The 19631-nt window shown below is 38.3% G+C and overlaps 1 protein-coding gene across 3 annotated transcripts in view; it reads right to left on the bottom strand.

Annotated features, from left to right (window-relative positions):
- Nucleotides 1-19631, bottom strand: part of LOC139964650 (A disintegrin and metalloproteinase with thrombospondin motifs 18-like) — a 126929-nt gene that overhangs the window by 25366 nt on the left and 81932 nt on the right. For all 3 annotated transcript variants that reach the window (XM_071966428.1, XM_071966448.1, XM_071966439.1), the window contains exons 5-6: nt 14325-14521; nt 9359-9442 (exon numbers count right to left, since the gene is read on the bottom strand). In XM_071966428.1, coding sequence (XP_071822529.1) covers nt 9359-9442; nt 14325-14521 — 281 coding nt within the window. The remainder of the gene's footprint in view (nt 1-9358; nt 9443-14324; nt 14522-19631) is intronic.

Here is a 19631-nt window from a genome sequence, read left to right as displayed (position 1 = left end):
AAACACTTCTTTGGCTGCATGGGTGGCATACACAATTAAACACAGACTGTCAAACTGGCCATGCATCTGCCCTTTACTTCATTCTCAGTGCGGTCAGTTAATATCAAAGTCCAGGTCCAGCTTTCAGCTAGGCCACAAAAAAATGGCTAAACATATTATTTTAGAGCTATTTTAAAGGGGATAGAGGGGTACAGGGAAATTAAAGAGGTCACACCATATGACCAAAAGGAATATCACCATGTTATGCCCATTCCCCCTGCCCCCCTCCCCCAAAAAAATCATCAATTCAATGACCTTCTAAACAGGTATGCATGGAAACAGTAACATAAAACAGTTGGGGGCAGGGGGAAGGGGAACATTCTTAGATCAATACTTTGAGGGCTCCTTTTTATCTGCATGAAGATTTATGGGTTTATCAAATTCAGGTGTAATGCATCAGGCTTCATTAGGTACAATTTGATCTAAAATCGCCAGCTAAACGGGACATTCAGATTTAGGGTTTGCGAAGCAGTTCTTACATTTTACTATTTGACTTTCGACGATTCTATCCAATACTTTAATTCCCATATGGGATGTAGCAAGTTTGCTTGACCATAGTCAAGTCTTCCCTCCATGCTGTGTACTTGAGTCGGGGGGGGGGGGGTTACCTTAGTTTAAGAACTGCAATCTCATTTTGAATATATTCTGAGGGTTTGTCAAAGGAAGTTGACCAAAATGCCAAAAAAAGGACTCTGCTTTGATAGCTGCATAGCCATCAATCTTTCAGATGTAATTAACCTGAGGTAGAAACTAAATAAAACTAAATAAAAAGATAACCTCATCATCCCCGAAGAGGCAAGCCTCTGAGTGATGTGTCCATTAAACAAAAAACTGGTGGCAGGGTTGTTAATATGTCACCTACAAGGTGATTGTAATTATTAAAACTGGCCAGTCTTTTAATCTCTTCTACCCCCTGGCATGGCTTTGTTAAAATCCCAGCCAACAAAATTTAAGGACGACTTTTATGGGTGCAAAATAAAATATTGATAAGTTGAAGACTATCACCTTCGGGTCGTACGTACTTCCGTAAAATTGACCAGTTTTGAGAAATGACCCTTTAAAATATTAACATTAATTAATTTAAATTAATTAAATTAAGTTCATTAATTAAAGTGACTCAGACTAGACTATACAGCATAATACATAGAACAATAGGTCAGGTCCATAGAAGCAACACAGGTAGCAGTGACTGTAGTATATACTACCCTCAAAGTGTTAAGTATAGAATACATCTATCCCCACCAGTCCCTTCTTCCCCCCCCCCTTCCCTTCTCCCATCTCCACCCCGACCTTAGAAAGAGAAAAAAATGTGTAAAGGTGGCCATTACTAGTCATGAAATTATCAAAGTTGTAAGATTCAGCTGTTACCATCAATCTGGAAGAACTTCCAATCTTGGGGCCATTAAATATTCTCTAAGCTTTTATACCCTCCTCAATATTTGATACGATCGATATTAAAGTCGCATGAATTTGCAATATATCTGCCCGTCCGGTGAGTTTGACAAAATTTCAGGAACTTCTCAAACCCCATACAAACTTTTCATGAATTTTTTATCTAAATAAACTGTTTTTTTAAGTATCTCAGCTTTACACGGTACAATACAACCTACCTTTGGCACCCACCGACTTATAATATAAACTCTGTTATTCTCTCGCGGGGCTAGATCACGGTAAAGTGAAGTTTAATCCCTCTGTAACGAATTTCCTACTTTCCCTTAAAGTGCATTTGTAAATTTTTCAATTCAAGTGAAACTATATCATCCCTACAGTTTTTGACATGTCTACAGGGGTATCTGTTTATTTTCTTAGGGGCCTGTATGGTCACAACTATACAGTTTCTTATTTATAGCTACAGGTCAACGAGCAGCCTATTGGTATAACATGATTCCTTCATATTCATCAGCTGTACAGGCCTTGAATGAGATCATTACAGGTTATAACATCATTTTAATTGTTATTAGAACTACCGTATATCAATATCAGTTGATACCCTAATCCTCATCTGGAATTCCAATCTCTGTTACAAAAGGTGTCATAACAATTCCTCGAAGGGGACAACTAAAGATACAATATTTTAAATAAGAAAGTAGAAAAATATATAAAAAAAAGGACAGAAAAAATAAACAGGTTAACCAGCAGATGTTGCAATTAAAGCTGCAGACTATACCCATTGATTTTTATTAATGTTGCAAATTGTTCTAACAAGCAGAGTATAGTATGTTAATACAGATTCAATTTCATGGTTAGTTACAGCTAGGTATAGTGTTAAACTTCTACAAACAATTTGCAGAGCTAATTTTTTGGTTAATGTAGGCACTTAATGTCGTTGCTCTAAGAGTAAAGGATCGACAGACTGCGGAGCTAAAGGAAAAAAAACATTTTCTTTCAAAGAAATTTACGTTTTTCATGCAACACCCCACTTTTTCTTCTTTTTTTTTTGATCTTATCAATTCATGAAATACCCTGCTGATTGTTATTGCCTGTATGTTAAATTGAGCACCATTATTGGTGGATATGTCTGCGTTATATAAAACCTCAATATTATTAAAATTATTATTATTGTCTGTAGTTGATTGTGGTCATTGGGAGACAAGTTTTTACCCAGTTACAGTAGGAGGTGTTTTTGTCTATAGAGTGTCAAGGATCATTGTGATATCCAGGGACGGAGGGAATGCATATGGCTTGCAAAACAGCTGGCAAATCCATAAGCCCCTGCGTTTGCCATTATCGTAACTAGTGCCTTCCTCTTCTGTCTTAACCAATGTACAAAATGTAAGCAGAGTATATATGACAAGAACAAAACCTGTCCCCATCTTCAAACAGATGTCTTTGTAGCATTTGTAACTAATTGAGAAACAATTGAAAAGCAATTGGTAGCCACAAAGTAAACAATTATGAAAAATATTTAATAACTAATACTTAATGATGATTTTCGCTCAATATACGATTCGGTTAAACCCAAACCCTCGCTCTTGTTGGTGACGAATGTCAGACATGAATAGGAAGCAATTGGCCGGCAAAATCTCTTTCTACCTCATTACAAACACTCACACACACACACCAAAAAAAGGAGGGGAAAAAAAAGGCGATGATCGTCTGCTTTTTTGAATTACTGTACATGTACTTGGATTTAAGTTCTGTACGTTCTGATCGAGGAGGGTCGAGTATATCCAGAAAGGCCAAACATGTCCAGATAATACAGCTGTTCTTAATTGCGGATGTGAGTGAGTCTAACCTCATGCATACAAAACCCTAACACTACTCCATACAGAATACTTCACCCAAGAACATTTCACTCAGTTACATAGTGAAAAATACCAAGTACCCAAAACTATAGCAGTGCTTACAAGACATCTAGTTCATTCTATTTTCTTTACTGTTTTTTACTTTTCTTTTTGCAATTTGAAAAAGGGGCAATCATCTGGTGATTAGCCTAGTATAAAATAAAAACTCAAAATAAGCATCAAAATTTAAACAATCTATGACTTGCTTGCAGTTTTGTAAATGACTCTCCTGACTGAAGCTATGAAGCGCATGTTGGACCTTCCCAATAATTTCTAGACAAACGTTAGTAAGGATCGAGTTTTTCGGTTGAATATACGGTATATGATAACATTGGCTGACATGTACGCTGAACATTATCATTAGCACGTATTTGTGACAGGAGAAACATAGTCAAACATGCCACTAAATGGCTGTACTATACAACCGATTCATCTAATGTCCCTGCAATGTTCAAAGTACTTTTTTTACCAGCTTCTAGCTAGCTCTATCTCTCCTTTGGAAGGTCCAGGGGTGTGCGTGGGCTGCAGCCAAACTATCAACACAATAGAATTTCAAACCATGAGAATGACATTTTAATTGTTTTTCAACAATGTTTTTCATAAAATTCAATTGGCCATTATGATGTCGTTAAGCAACAACAGGGTTCACTTCGTCCTTTGTCTTATAAAGTACCTATTATTCAGGTTCAAATCACCTCATAATTGTCATTGAACATGATATGCCATCTTGACACTTACAATTCCAATGTCATTCAGGGCTGACAATCATTGTGTTCCAACTTCCAAAATCATTGACTTAATTTTAACATTTCGGAACCTGATGAATGGTAAATGTTTGTCCAAAATATCTTCTATTCAGCCCATCCCTCCCTCCCCCTCCATCCTCCCCCCCTTATCCTTTGTCTCACCCTATTCATCCTCCCTATCATCCCCCCCTCCAAATGTTACCCTCTTTCAACATGATAAAACAGCAGTTGACTATATAGCACAATAATAACTTTAAGAAAGTACTTGCAACTTTTCATCTCAAGATCCTCTCCAAGAAAAGATAAAAAAAAAAAAACAAAGCAATGTTCAGACTACAGGAATTGAGAAATAACTGTTTCATTTCTTAGTTTCAAGTATATCGTGACTATACGCAAAGTCCATAATTCGACTTGCTCACTTAATTGGAGGTGTGAGATTTTTCTTAATAGCTGTTTGGGACTTTGGGGATTGTCATCAATCATGAATTATATCTCTATAACAAGGATCAATGAATATATCTAGTTGAGATTACCTTTAAAAGGAATAGCAAAAGTATGGGATTTAAAAAAGAAATAGATAAACACAAGATGAAATAAATTTCAAAATTTATATCTCAGTAAGAGAACAAGCTATAAAGCTGGGAGATGGACTTTTTTCCCCCTTTTCTTTTGACTTGCTGTCTGGTAAAAAAATGTTAAATCTCAGGCCTCATAACTCCTTCAGAAGCTGTAAATACCACAGAAAATTGTCGATACACAAAATGTTAGTATCACTGCCCACTGTCAGCGATCATTCCCACCCACTCACACTGATTTTTGTCCTGACCGTAACCGAATTCCGAATGCCTGGAGATTCCTACCGACGTATCCCCAAAGTTTATTATTGATATACATCAATTCCGTGCAATGTCAACATTCACGAAGGTATTCTTTCGGGTGAATGCATCTTACGATTTCTTCACTATAATGATTCATGATGTGATGTATGGGGCTACTAGTTGTATGTGGAGCCTCATACGTGGATAGCCAAGGAATAGCCAAACGAATGCCAAGGAAATGCCTTGTTAAAGATGCGTCCCATATTTCAATTATTTAATTTTCACATTCATGTTCCACTTCCAAAATCTTGTTTTTTGGTACATTTAAATGTTTGATTAAAAAAAAAAAAATGAAAAAAAAACACCCCATGAAATTCTATTAACTTCCAATGAAAAAACTAATTTCCAAAAGACATAATCGGGCGTTAAATACGACCAAGGCCTCCTGTGTGATATTCCTCAACCTGGTAAACAGTTGAATACACTACCTTCCCTTGTTTAGGGATTTGCTATTTCCTGTCAAAGTTAACGAATCATTCCGAACCTGGAAATGAACCGAAATCAATTTAGTTGCCCTGGAAGATATTACTGGTGACCTCCTCTAGGCCAAGAACTATAATACCTGCTGCGGTTGGCTGCAAGCCACTACTACTACTACTACAAGTAGTTCTACATGGGTTCTCCAAACTAATACAAAGTACAAGACAAGAACAAGCAGAGCTGGTACTGAACTAAAAAGGAACAAACAAAAGCCCTGATGATGAGGCATCTAAATAAGCATGCTCTCCATGATGTGATTATTTTAATATAAGGTCAAAGGTCAACCACTAATAATGTTTAGCACATACATCTAGCCAGCTGTTACATAGTAATAGGAGATAGATTCCTACATACCCATGTCATGGAAAAAGACAGGAAAATGGACAAAGGTTTTTTTTTCTTTCCCCTAAAAACCTCATCGTCATGACATCAGAGGTAGTTATTGTTTAGAGAACAACCATGAATGAGATGGTTTGTCATAAGGTGATGAGCAAAAACAATAAACCAATCACTGGCCAAAGATTCACAAAGACGCTCGATTTTGCGTTATACAAACTGTCATCCTTCCTAAACAAGTTCTATGTACGTGCGTTTTCATTCGGAGAAAAAATGTTGACATCCTGTTACATATTTTTCGACGCTTTTTAAGTATGGCGTTCACGTATCTGGGGCATTGTAGCAAAGGTCCTTTTTCATGTGATGAATCAGTAAACCGGGGCAAAATGCAGAGAAAATGAGCACTGAATCACTGTGAGAACTATTTCCATTTATTAACGAAAAATTTATGCATTTATAGCTGACGATTATCTACAGGCCTATCTACAGTATATATATGTACCCTTATAGATATATTCTACCAAACCCAGAGAATGAAACGTTCAAGGTTTCACTTGGCCAAACTGCCACAGTCCTTCATTGAAAATGTACTGCAAGTGGATGCTAAGTACCGAGCTGGTTAGTAATCATTCCATCTGATTTATTTTACATATTTTGAAAATATCCCAACTTTTTTTTCTTCTCTTCTTTAAAATTCATTAAAAATAGTTAATAATTACAGGCTCCAGAATAGTCTCAACACCCTCATCTGTGCCTGATGACAAATTTGTAAAAAACATTTGTCAACAAGTTATTTTGAGCACATATATAGATCTGATCAATGCTGTTTGTTTTTGAGTTTGCCATCTCGAGTGCATGACCCAATGGTTCTTGTACCATACTTTAAAGTAGTCAAGTCACTCGTTTTGGCCCCTCATACATTGAAAGGATCATTTGTTCAAAACGATTAAAAGTGTGATAGAACCAATACGACTAAGCTTGGTGGTATTTATTCATACCATGATTTTTAATGGTCCTATTAAAATTAATTCTGTGCTCTAAACAGGCATTGTTGAAAATCAATTAACAGAGGCTATTAATTAACTGTACAGCAATACCAGTGGCTGCACATAATGTAGAAACCATTCTCCTTTCTGACCACTAACCACATTATCTGTTAACGTGATGATGGAAAACTCAGTTTCCATACTCATTAACCTTTCCATTTTATTATTATTAATTATCATTATTATCAAGTAGTAGTAAAAGTTTTAATCTAGCAGGCTTCCTGTTGGTCGGGTCAAATATTTTATCGCCGAATTTAGTGTGATTAAGTGATTAGTACACTGTTGTTGAAAGAATGGGAATCTTTCAAAAACTTGTTCTCGGAAAACTCTTCAAAACTTCTGGTTCTGTCGATAACCGTCAACGCAGTATTAAGGTAGTCTTTGATGCATTTACTGGCAAAAAAAAATGTGATTGATATTCTTGACAAGAGTAAACAAATTTGCTCGACAGAACTCAGAACAGTAAAAAACAAAGCTTCAAAATTGCAATGTTTTCTTCATAATCAGAGGGTTTACAATATGTCAGTTACATTTGCAGGATAGATAGTTTCAAAAAACAAGCAAGTTCGCTAACAGGGAGAAATCTGGGCCGTTTGTAAACTAAATAACAGTGATAGACCGTGAATGAATGACAGAGGAGCTATTTACGTCATCGAGCAAGAAATTAGAGAGGCTGTTTGGGAGTGGGGGGGACCAAACTTCCAAAACCTAATAAAGTAATATGTTTAATACAGATAAGGATGTTGCTATATATATCTCAGTCATAATTGAGATATAAATATTCTCATAGTCAGTGACCGGCAGACACCCCATTTTCTCTATTACACATCGTATCTGTGACCAACGAGCTGTATATAAGACTTCCTCGATACACGAACAAAGCCAATGAACCATCGGTAAAGACTTCCTCTATACGAATGGGGGCCCTTCATCTTTACTCTATATACTCTATGTACGGGAGTTTGCTCTGATGCCCCGAAAATGAGAAAAACAGACGTGTTTTACGACAAAGGAGTATCTTTTTCTCTTAAATACTCACTACTCAAAGTACCTTTTTGTTGTTTCCGTTTCAGTCGATTAGATTAGAATTAGGCACTTAAGGCTTCCTGCAAGTGCACACCTGTAGCTATGAAATCCTCGATAGATATTAAATAACCAAGGTTGTAAAAGATTTAAAAAAAAACTTTTTCCTATGTTGACCTTCACAGGAAAACCTTTATGGAGCCATATGACACTGGCTAGGCATTGGCAAAAAGGCCACTCTGACTTCTTTGCTTTGGGCCAAGGGTGGATAATCGTCGATGATGGTTATTACAGGGTGAGAAGACACGCAATGTACGACCCTGGAGATTTACGGTGGAAAGCCATCCATGTGTACCCCATGATTAATCAGATCATGTGAGCTATTCATATCGTCTAGACATTGCAGGGCTGCCAGTCTGCCTATACCCTCGGAATTTCAAGTTTTAAAGGACAAGGACCCACCCGATGGATAGTTTTGAGTTATTTTTTTATAACATTTAATAGTCAAGCTGAATGATCTCAAATTGGAAATAGGATTTAATATCCAACAATAAGATCAGTAAATCAACTCAAAAAGCTGCTTTTACAGGAAAATTCCAGTTGCAGATAATGTGATGACATAAAAAAATTAAAAAAATGATTCCACACTGTTATCTGAAAAGTTAATCTCATTTATCTTGTTCCTAATTAAAACTCTATAAGATTCTTTGAATGCAGATTACTTTTTAATACTTAGCTAATCCTTCCCTAACTGGAGAATTGTTGTGTAAAAGTAAGTTGGCCTGACGTTTCGATCCTAGCAGGATCTTCTTCAAAGGCTAAATGACAAGTAACAGTAACAGAAGGGACAAAAACACGCACAGAATACAGACAGCTTAATGAGCATGGTGAACACAATGAGATGGATGTAAGGGGATTAGTAGACAAGGGATGGAGAGAAGAAAGAAAGAAACCAACAGGGGAAGAGGAGAGGTAGGAGATAAACAGTGGAGGGACAAAGAGAGGATTAAGGGAAGAGGGTAGGGAATTGTTGATCAGAGTTACAGGTGGCCTGTGCATGATGTCATCATTACGGTACAGTTGATCCCTCGAGTGCTTTACTCTCCTGTTATAATATTGTTGTTGAATTGTTTTTTCAATTTGGCCGTCATTTGGTATGGTGGCTTACGTGACCTTCTCAGCATTTAGAATGTCATCACCAAGCGAGCCTTCTGTAAGAATACTATTTTCCTATGCTTCTAACAAATGATTTATACATCATACGGAGAAACTTTTTCATCTGAATCGCCGGGACGACATCATTCACTCTTGCTTTATGTCGCCAGATACATTCACATGATATCACCAAATTTGAAAACTTTGTATCTCCCCCCCCCCCCCCCCCCGTACAAAATGCTACCAGCTGGATCTGGTCTTGACCGAACGAATACAGAAAGTTTGCAGCGAGTTTGTTAAGCATGAATCAACTTCAGACACCATTCATATCCCATATAAGGATTAAGGATTAGAAGAAGGCCACGTCTTACCTGATCCTCTTCCAGAAGGATGAGATTAACCAGTACAATGTTGATCGTGCTCCCCAGAGATGCATCCCTGTAGAGATTGGCCACCTAGGGGTAAAGTAGACAGGAAGGAAGGTAAAAGTCAATCATAATCTGGTAATGTTTACCAGTCTTTAAAATAGACATAGTGGTACCGCATGTAGGTCAAGCTGCACCTTCTGTCCGAATTGTACCCCAATTGCAACATTCTGACCTTGCCATGGAATATTAACATGTGATTGGTTATACCCCCCTCCCCCCCCCTCAATGTCTTCAATCTAACCAGGATCAATCCTACACACCTTGGTCTAAATCTAACTTAGTGATTAATGCATTTATTTTCTTGTTTTGAGACTTGTTATTGCAACTGCTCAGACCAAGACATAAAGTTTTGACTTTTGAGCCTCCCATTTTTTTTAATGATTTTTTATGCATTGTTTCTAAATCACACATGTTTGCAGTTGATGCCTTTGGTAGTTAACACCCCCTACCGATGCTGGGAAGGTTAGCAGGACACCCCCCCACCGACCCCCCCCACCGATGCTGGGGAAGGTTGGGATGACGGGATTGGGGTTGGTGAGGCCAAGGGTCCTGATTATTGCAATGATTCTCATGCAGGCAATATGCAGGCGAAAACAGCAATTCAGCCCCACTGAGAAATTTGGTCTGACTCTTTCCAACTATAGGATAACTTTGGATAGCTATAGTCCACTAGTCACCTTAACCGCTTGACAAAGGCATGGACAATGGCATGAATAGGTAGCTAATGCCACCCAAGTTTTCAGAGAAGTTATAAACATGTTTCTTTTTCTTCCCAAATCGGCGTGGGAGGATCAAGTAAAACATACCAATATCAATAGCATCTGTTAATATCTGCTGATTCTGCAAAATCAAAAGAATTTCACTTTTTCTGCCCAATTAAGAAAGGACTCTCTCTTCTGATTAAAGACATTTGGTATAAAACCAATGAATGGAAGAATCTGCAAGTAACCAAAGGCATGGTTGATATTCAACAAATCAAGAAGGATTTAATTTCATCTAAATGACAGTTTATGTTGGCAAATGCATCATGCTCTCTAACCTTTGACCCAACTTCAAAAGTTGCCATGGTAACAAAGCGGAGGGAGTTTTGCTGTAAAAACATGATCCTATCAGCAATCACATCAATCCTCATTTCTCAGATATTAAATGTCCAATTTGGCAAAAAAATTAAAACACACAGCGTGATCATTTCTGAATCTCATGAGAGACAGCTAGAGTGCCCACGCCATGCCCCTGGTTCCTCCTCCTCCTCATTTGAGCGTTCTGTCGCAGACAGTCGAGGGACATTTAACAGTTCTGATCGGAGCCTCTCTGGTTTTAATAACTGTACAACACAGAGTGAAACATTTGTCAAAGCTTACTTTTTAATGACAAAAGCAGACTTTGAAGATGATGTGAAATGCTTCCCTCGGGAAATAACTCGGATATCAAAGATAATCAATGATTACCATGAATTTGTCAGTGTGTAAGGAAAGGAGTCCCCTTAATTGATTTCATGACAAGACTACAAACTGTTCCTTGCCCTCTAACAAGGAAACTATCTTGAAATGTAAGTTCAGTTACCGTTTAGAGATATTAGAGAGTTTGTTGTTTAGAGCTATTTTGATTTATAAGACGATTAATATATATAAATGCTTAATTTTTGGTAAGTCGCTTTGAGCAGTCTGTATTTGAACCGCTAACGAATGTTAACCCATCATTCCTCCACCGAAATATGCTAATTAATGTTTAATGTAAACAACAGATCACCAGCCCCATGTAAGACATCCAACAACAGTTGTAATCCACACTTAATATACTGTTATTTGAGGCAATATGTTTTTCTATTGATTATTGCATTGCTTCAAAGGTGCTGACTTTATACAGTCTATGTGTTAGACTAGGTAGTCCATCCACCTGAATAGATGTAACCCACCCAATCCCTCCCATCCCCCTACCATCCAAACCCCACCCCCACAGCATCCCACTCCCACCTTCATATCCTTATATCTCGTCTCCTATTATTATTTATATATATTATTTAAATTAATTATTTCATTAACGAAATATTTAACATGCCAATCAAGGGTGCTGGACCATTCCAAACAATGCAAGGTCACGGGTTAGTGGAGACCTTGTTTTGGACGACCTGTCGGGCCACCATTCATTTGGAGACATAGGGAGATTGGTGATTAGCTCTGTGATATACTCTCAAAATAAAATTCATATGAGAGAAATTGCATGAATGTACCATAATTTCTGTTACCATTATGTGCTTATGAGATACACTTGGTTAAGATTACATGAAACCTAAAATGGTCCCCATCCCTAATCTACTTTTTGCAACGGTTTTGAGTTCTAGCAAGCACCCTGTCCACCAGTTTTTGTCAATGGATTAAAAACTCTTGATAGACTACCGAGCTTGTAATGCAAATTTCTAGCAAAGTTCTGGTTGAATTTTCCCAGACGAATTTGAATCCTGCTTGCAGGAAAGGAGACAAAATTCAAGAAAGGCACAACCCTATGGGGTGAGGAGGGGCAAAATATAATTTCTCTCTGTAGTGGGAACCGTGAGTGATTCATAATCCGTAGCTAAAAGGAGACATCCATCAACAATTACTGATCTCTAACACAGCTGAAAAACAGAGACTTTCACCTGAGCAACTCTACCCTGTGGTAATGATAAGTTCACTGTTCTGATCAAAGGAAAAAGAAAAAATACCCTCTTTATGGAGCCCCTGGCTCAGACAAAGGGGATGAAATCAAGATGTTAGAAAAACAACAAAAGGAACAGATGTAAAACAAAACCATTTTAAATAGAGACCATTCCAAAAAACAGGGAAATTTCTGATTTCACAATGGCAATCCTCAAGAAATGAACATTGCCAATAGGAAAACTGGATTAAAGGAGTCATATGTAGCTTTGCACTATTAATTTTTGGAATTTTACCATAAGGAAAAAAATATGAAACCAAAGAAAAGTGGGATTAGGAAACTTACTTAGTTTAAAATTCCCCCTCCAAGGCTGTATTTTTGACAAGGTGCAACAATTTTTGGCCTTGGTAAATGTCAGGGAGTTTTTGGGGAGGCTTATTGACCTTGCCTAATGTGGTATGAGGAGAGAAACATTCTCTTTTCATTAGTTGGGGTCAGGGTGGGGGTGGGGATTGTTATATCTTCCTATGCTGAGTCCTTACACTCACTACATAGAGGGAGTCAGTTTTTCTCATGGTGCTGTAAATTTGTCTGAGCAGTTGATTTAAGAATGTGAAAGTCACATAACGATTGCATTGGATATTGCAAGTGACACACCAACCTACACGTAACGTGACGTACCATTTTCACATATTGTGCATTTACCCATTGGGAACCTTTCTTTCAATTTTTTTACTACGTGTCGTGACTGTTGACCTTTCATGGCATGGAGGCAGTGCAGCTACAGAGCGTCCACACGTTGCAATAAATTTTTACTGATTTCAGAAGATACAATTGAGATTTGGAGAGCATATTTTTTGGCGGGGGAGACAGACCTGTGATCTGAGAGGAGTGAATTCACGGTTTGAAATTTGATCTGACACCCTATGAATGGTCTTATTATGGTTCGAACGGTCAGGTTATTTTCTCCCCCTCTTTCTTCCCCGCAACCTGCAGACTGCTCCTTTAAAATGTAGGAGAGCTACCTTCCAGCTAAAGCTGCAGATATGAGAGAGGGAGACAGACCTGTGAGAGAGGAGTGAATTCACGGTTTGAAATTTGATCTGACACCCAATGAATGGTCTAATTATGGTTCAACATGGTCGGGTTATTTTCTCCCCTTATTTTCTTCCCGCAACCTGCAGACTGCTCCTTTAAAATGTAGGCAAGCTACCTTCCAGCTGAAGCTGCAGATATGAGAGAGCTTGGGAATTTCTAGTCATCAATTATAAAAATTTGCTGGAGGCTTTCAGTGGGCGTCTGGAATTAAAGTCACAATAGATAGACCTACGTGCTGCATGATTATTGTTAAAATGATTGGGTACGTAGTGTGCATGCAGATTGTGTGGGGATCACCACTCTATAATCCTGTGAATTATCAAACCTTGATCTGAATGTATCTCCAGCCATATAGGCAATCAACCAGTTTTCTATTTGGGGGCCGGAAGGGGGTGGAGATTGTCGGTGTGGGAAGGGAGGGAGGGGGGAGGAAGGGAGCATCTCAGTTCACTGGTGGGATCAATGTGAAACATCAAACTAACTTTCTTTAATGGATATTGAATAGTTTTACAAAATGGTAACGATGATTTCACGCTTCCTTTTCACTAATTACAACAGTTGAGCACTACGAATTCAAGCAATAACAGTTTGTCTTGACTTACTAAAGTTTGCAGCAATGTTTATAACATGTTAACATATTTTATTAAACTAGTTAAGGCCCAAAAATGATCACCAGCGAACGAAAGCCTGGGTTATTTACGTTCACTGATCTAATCTTCATTTATCCCACCCCCCCCCATCTTCCTTAGTTAATTCAGATATGATAAGAACAAGCCAAATGTGATCCAGCGCATTTGGAATACGTTCCCCTTTAATCTTCTGTTTTCTTTCTTCTGGTTTAATTTCAACATTCACCCGATAAATATATATCTATACAATATATAAATTAATAAAGATCAACCCACCAGAAAAATTCCATTTCACAGACCGGTTTCGTCCTTTTGGGACTCATAGGGCGAAGGTAGGAATCGAACCCCGGACCTTTGTGTCACAGACCGAAATCTGTACAACTCGACCACAGTGATTCTACTGGTGTGTGAATGCGTTTAAACTGGCTTTGTCAGGTGTGTTGATCTTTATTAATCATAATTAATCTTAATTAATTGATTACATATCTGTCACTGTCATACCACTTGCTACACATTCATTTATACAATACATATATATATATACTCACTATGTTTAATACACTAAGGACGTATGTTGCCACTTTCTCGCTGGTGTGGTTCTTCACCATGGGTGGGTCCACGACCACCAAGGTCTCCACAAATCTGTTCTGATGGATGTCCCCCATGAGTGACCTCTTGGTACGATTAGGTGCCTCTGGGAACTCGTCCACAAAGTAGATGGGCTCCTGAGGAGGGTGAGGTTGAACTGTCGACAAAACAGACAGAGAAACATAAAATACATTTAGGAATGTGAGAGAGGAAATATGATCAAGATAATCCGTTACCAGCTACTTTCAACTTGTGCGTAAAAGTGAGATTCTGGAACAGCTCTGAATAATGCTCTGAACTCACAGTCCTACAGCAGGTTTTCTGCTATGAATTTACCAAGAGTGTAAGTTTCACTTTTTGCATTAACATCATTGCCACAACCCTCCCAAACCCCACAACACTCCCAATCCCCAAACAACCCCACCACACTTCAAATCCCCACACAACCCCACCATACTCCCAATCAACCCCACCACTCCCAATCCCCACACAATCCATCACACTCCCAATCAACCCCACTGCACTCCCAATACTACACAACCCCACCACATTCCCAATCAACCCCACCACACTCCCAATCCCCACATAACCCAACAACATTCCCAATCCCACCACATTCCCAATCCCCACACAATTCCACCACACTCCCAATCCCCAATCCCACCACACACCTTCCCATCTCATTTTCATTTAGAGCTTCCTGCATGGAAAATGTTTATTCCCAAACCCGACTCTATAGTCTTAACAAGTAAGAGGTTGCTACAGTAGTTCATATGAATTCCCTTGAAATACAGTTTTTGCATGTTATTACACATTATATCCCAAGCCCAAACCATCATTGTCATTTCCATAAAAGTTTTTCACTGTTTAACAAGAGGAGTCCTTTTAGGAACCAAATACTACCCTAACATTACCAATCTCCTCCAAGTATCTCAATGTGCTATCTCAATGTGGGGGTGTAAAGAATGAAGATTACAGTGAAGCATATGACCTTGAGAGTGAACATTTTCAAACCTTCTTCATAAGTCTATTGTCCTTTCCTTGGTCTCTAGATAACCCACAACCACAAAAGAAGATAAAGCATTGTGAGTGAGAAAGGCAGTGAAAGGCCCCTTTATCCTTCCTTTCTTGACTGGGTTCATTATACCTATCTCATGCCTCCTGGTAACTGTAGCAATCCCTTCAATTAAATATTGAAAGTCCCTTGCCATGTACTGCAAACCCAGTACCTTGCAGTAATTGCCATATATGGTTCTGTTGTGACGGTTTCGGTGGGATTTTACAAAACTTCAACACAGTATCTTAATAGGGAAGACTTCAAAGTAACATAGTCCATGGGTAAATTTATATTTGATAGATTAATAAAATAGAAATTGACATTTTCTAACGTATCTAGAAAAATGTGCACCCAATTCCTATAGATAAATACAGCTCTCTTTTTAAAGATATTTATTTACAGCTGAATATTGTCATAGCTTCTTGGGAAAAAGCAAAGTTGAAGCAACTGGGTGCGATTTATCCTAGCTGCACACTGACCATAGAGACTTCTGTTTTGTTTTATATTTGGCTCAAAGGTTAAAAAGTTTGATGCAGACTTTGGAACAAAAGCATACTGTATAGGCCTACTGTATAAAACATGGTGGATGTGAATGCACAAATGATATCACACCTGTTGTGTCTTCCAAGTTCACTCTCTGTACCAAAGGTATCCATTTTGAAATGTTCAGATCTCAAAATCCATCATTAGATATAGAATGCAAATATCATTCACTCCCTCCCTCCCCCTCCCTCCCTCCTCTCACGTCCCACCCCATCCTGCCCCACCCTCCTGCGTCACCTCCTGTTGATGCTCAGTATATGTACCCCTTTCATCGATCAGAAATAAATGTTATCCCTGGACCATCGATTAAATTTATCCTGATTTCACTGAATCTGGATGGGAGGCAAATAAATTTATTGGTAAAATTCTGACCAGCTACTTGTACCATTCACATAGCCTACAAAGTCAATAATAATCTACATACTTGAGAAGATTATCTGCACAAGTGGCCCTGTACTGAACATTGTCACCTTTTTATAAGTATGTTAAAATTTCCCTGATCCAGAATGGAGACAGGTAAGTGAGTAATGGACTAAATATATTAACCACAGACAGTAAGGTGGGGTGGGGGGGGGGTTCAGGGAGATATATAGAATGATTACTTCAGAGGCAGCTCTTAGTGTTTCTCTGGACTGTCTGCTTTGATTATCTCAGCTGTTCATATCTACTGTAACTATACCAAGTCAACTTAAAGGGATATACCGATGATTGTGTCATAAAATTGGCTGAAAATTTTCTTAATCTTCAAACAAAAGACACATCGTGTGGCAAAGATATCAGTTTTTTTTTGTTAAATATATAAAGGAAATACTAGAGCACCAATGGTGCAGAAGCTCATACCTTTTCGAGCTTAAAAATGTAGGGCCCACAAAACCAATTTTGGGCCCATGAGGGATACCCCCCCCTCCATTAGCAGAATCCTGGCCACACCACTGGCTATATTTCCTATTTTCCCCTTTAAATCCTATTTTACCCACTCTCTCAAACAATACCACTGACCTACCCTATTAAACTTTCTCCCCTCTACCTTAGCAGACATAACAAGCACTCCCTACAAGGCATAACTTCACAAGCTACCTACATACCTCAGGCTCAAAGACTTCTAAGAATCGGCAAGTGCTGATTGGCTATAGGGCTCTCATGCTTACAGTTCAACAGTTAATAATAACAACTCCCAGTCCTGCTTTAATTCCACTAACAGCCTCTGCAGAGCTTAACCACAAATGTAAACGAACACTGCAGACACTGGGAGACAAATTAAAGGAGCTTTGGCAAAAAGTGAAGGCTCAGATCTTTTTAAACAATGGGGATTAATTGTAATTAATTAACTTTTGACCAAAATTTTTTAAGCATCACCTTATTCATACACAATCCAACTATCATCAGTTCAACTTTGAATATGATCCATCAAAATCTTGAGGAGATTGAGATATTTGAAAATATTACAAAGAATGACCCCCGATGACCCCCTAAATGACCTTTGACCTCAATTTTCCGAACACCCCTCGTAACTCTCATCCTGAGGAACATTGTGACCAAGTTTCATTATAATTGGCCATACACTGTACGAACAGGAGCAATTTGAAAATATAGGGCCGCGGCCCGGGCCACAAAAGACCCCTAGTTGATCTTTGATCTCAAATTCATGAACACCCTGAAGGTAAAACTACCATAGTACTATCGTGACAAACCCTCAACATTGTACCATGGAATCTGTAGGAGAAGAAGCATTTTGCGTATTTCCACAAAATGGCCCATTACGGCCCACAGGTGACCTTTGACCCCACATTTTGGATCATCTCTGATGGACCTATACCTAATGGTCCTTGTGTCCAAGTTTCATGAAATTCCATCAAACACTGTGCGAGTGGGAGCGGTTTTACCAATTGTTGACGGATAGAGTGATAGAGTGATAGAATGATAGAGTGATAGACGCCGCACTGTAACAATAGCTCACACCAGCATGCTGGTATGAGCTAATAAAAATTGCCTTAATTTGATTTCCTTGCTGTGACTCAGAAATTATCTTTCTAAAATTTTCAGAAATTCATAGGTTAATGACTGTCCTTCCCTTCCCCCTACCCCTCCCACCTAATCTCTTCACCCTACCCCTCCCACCTTCTCCCTACCCCTCCCACCTAATCACTTCACCCTATAAAAGTGTCAGTGATGTACAAGTTTCTTATTTAGACAAATTAATAACTGATCAATTTATATGATATTGGTCATCACAAACTGCCCAAGTTAATATAAAACTGTACGTAGATAGCCTCAAAAGTTGCCGGCACCCTTTTCATTTTTTCCCCTATCTTGTTTAGAAAGGAACTGCACCGACATCATGACTCATATATTTGGATCTTCTGGAGATGTGTATCACTTCGACTTAAGACTCAAGACCGCAAAAAAGAGTGTTACGTGCTCCTTCGCTACATTAATTCGTTCCAAGATAATAATCATGTACATTACCATCCAATGTCTCAAGACGATGCATCACATCCTTAATTGGTTTGACATGTGATACTTGAAAATAAATTTAAAAGAAAACAAAACAAAGATATAAAGCAAACAGTTTCAGAATATGGGAGAGAAGGGGAGGGGAGGGAGGGAGGGGGGATGGCAGTTGGTAGCAACAAATATCAGTGGATGCCAGAACTTAAAAAGATTAATTTATTATAACATTATCTATACCAAGAGGAGATCACATGCAACATGTTTTATGGTATACTACTGGTTTTTCGAAAGGGGATTCTCTGCGAGGTTCCTTTGTTTAATTATTACTCAGAAACATGATCCGGATGTCACCTGTTTGGATCTCAAGTAGAACATAGTCAAGTTCATATTCCTGTCTGACCAAGTAAAGTACAAGCATATTAATGAGTTATTGAATGCATCCATAAACTCATTAAGGAAACCATCCATGCCAGAGTGTCTCTGAAGTACATCCTATTTCCGACCGGTTATGTAAGCAATCGGTCATTCCGTGGAGAGAGTGGGTTAATACTAGATGTTCACTGTTTGAAGTTGGCTGGTCACAGTTCTAACCCCACCCTCATTAACGGTTTTTGTGGTTGATGAGCTGGACGCCAGAACATTGTCATAAAATCCTGCCTAATTCCGAGGAAATCTCATAAAGGACCACAAATGACAGGGGATTGATTAAGTAAAACTTTTCCATAATTCTCTTTGTGTGATAATGACTTCCTAACAGCCCTCTCTTACAGACTACTGAATTACTAATTATTAAAAGAGGACAGGTTATTATCCAATCATTCAGGCTTGCCCTTTCTGTTAATTTGTACTTTTTTCTTCTTTTTTTCGGAGCCAAAGTTCAGAAATTACAATACAATGAACAAAATACAAATTATGATGATATTGGTTACATTTGACATCTTAATTGACAATATAATCCACATCCTCTCACCACCGAGGTGATATATATTTCAATGTTCCCTATGTACATACTGTAGTAGCTAGGGTATGTATCACAATGAATACCCTGAGGTACAATTCCCAAAGCTGACAAGGATTTCTTCACATGGCCATATCTGTTACCTTAATTTATAATAAATCCCATAATTTTTGCGTTTTTTCTTTTGTAGATTCTGTAATGATTTAACTTGGTTTTCCATGATTGTTTGGTAGATCTTCAGTTTTTGCACATTATGCA

The sequence above is a fragment of the Apostichopus japonicus genome, chromosome 3 (genome assembly GCF_037975245.1).
Source record: "Apostichopus japonicus isolate 1M-3 chromosome 3, ASM3797524v1, whole genome shotgun sequence".
In the NCBI taxonomy this organism is placed as follows: Eukaryota; Metazoa; Echinodermata; class Holothuroidea; order Aspidochirotida; family Stichopodidae; genus Apostichopus; species Apostichopus japonicus.
Note: the sequence above shows the minus strand (reverse complement) of the source record. Positions and strands in the feature narration are given on the sequence as shown.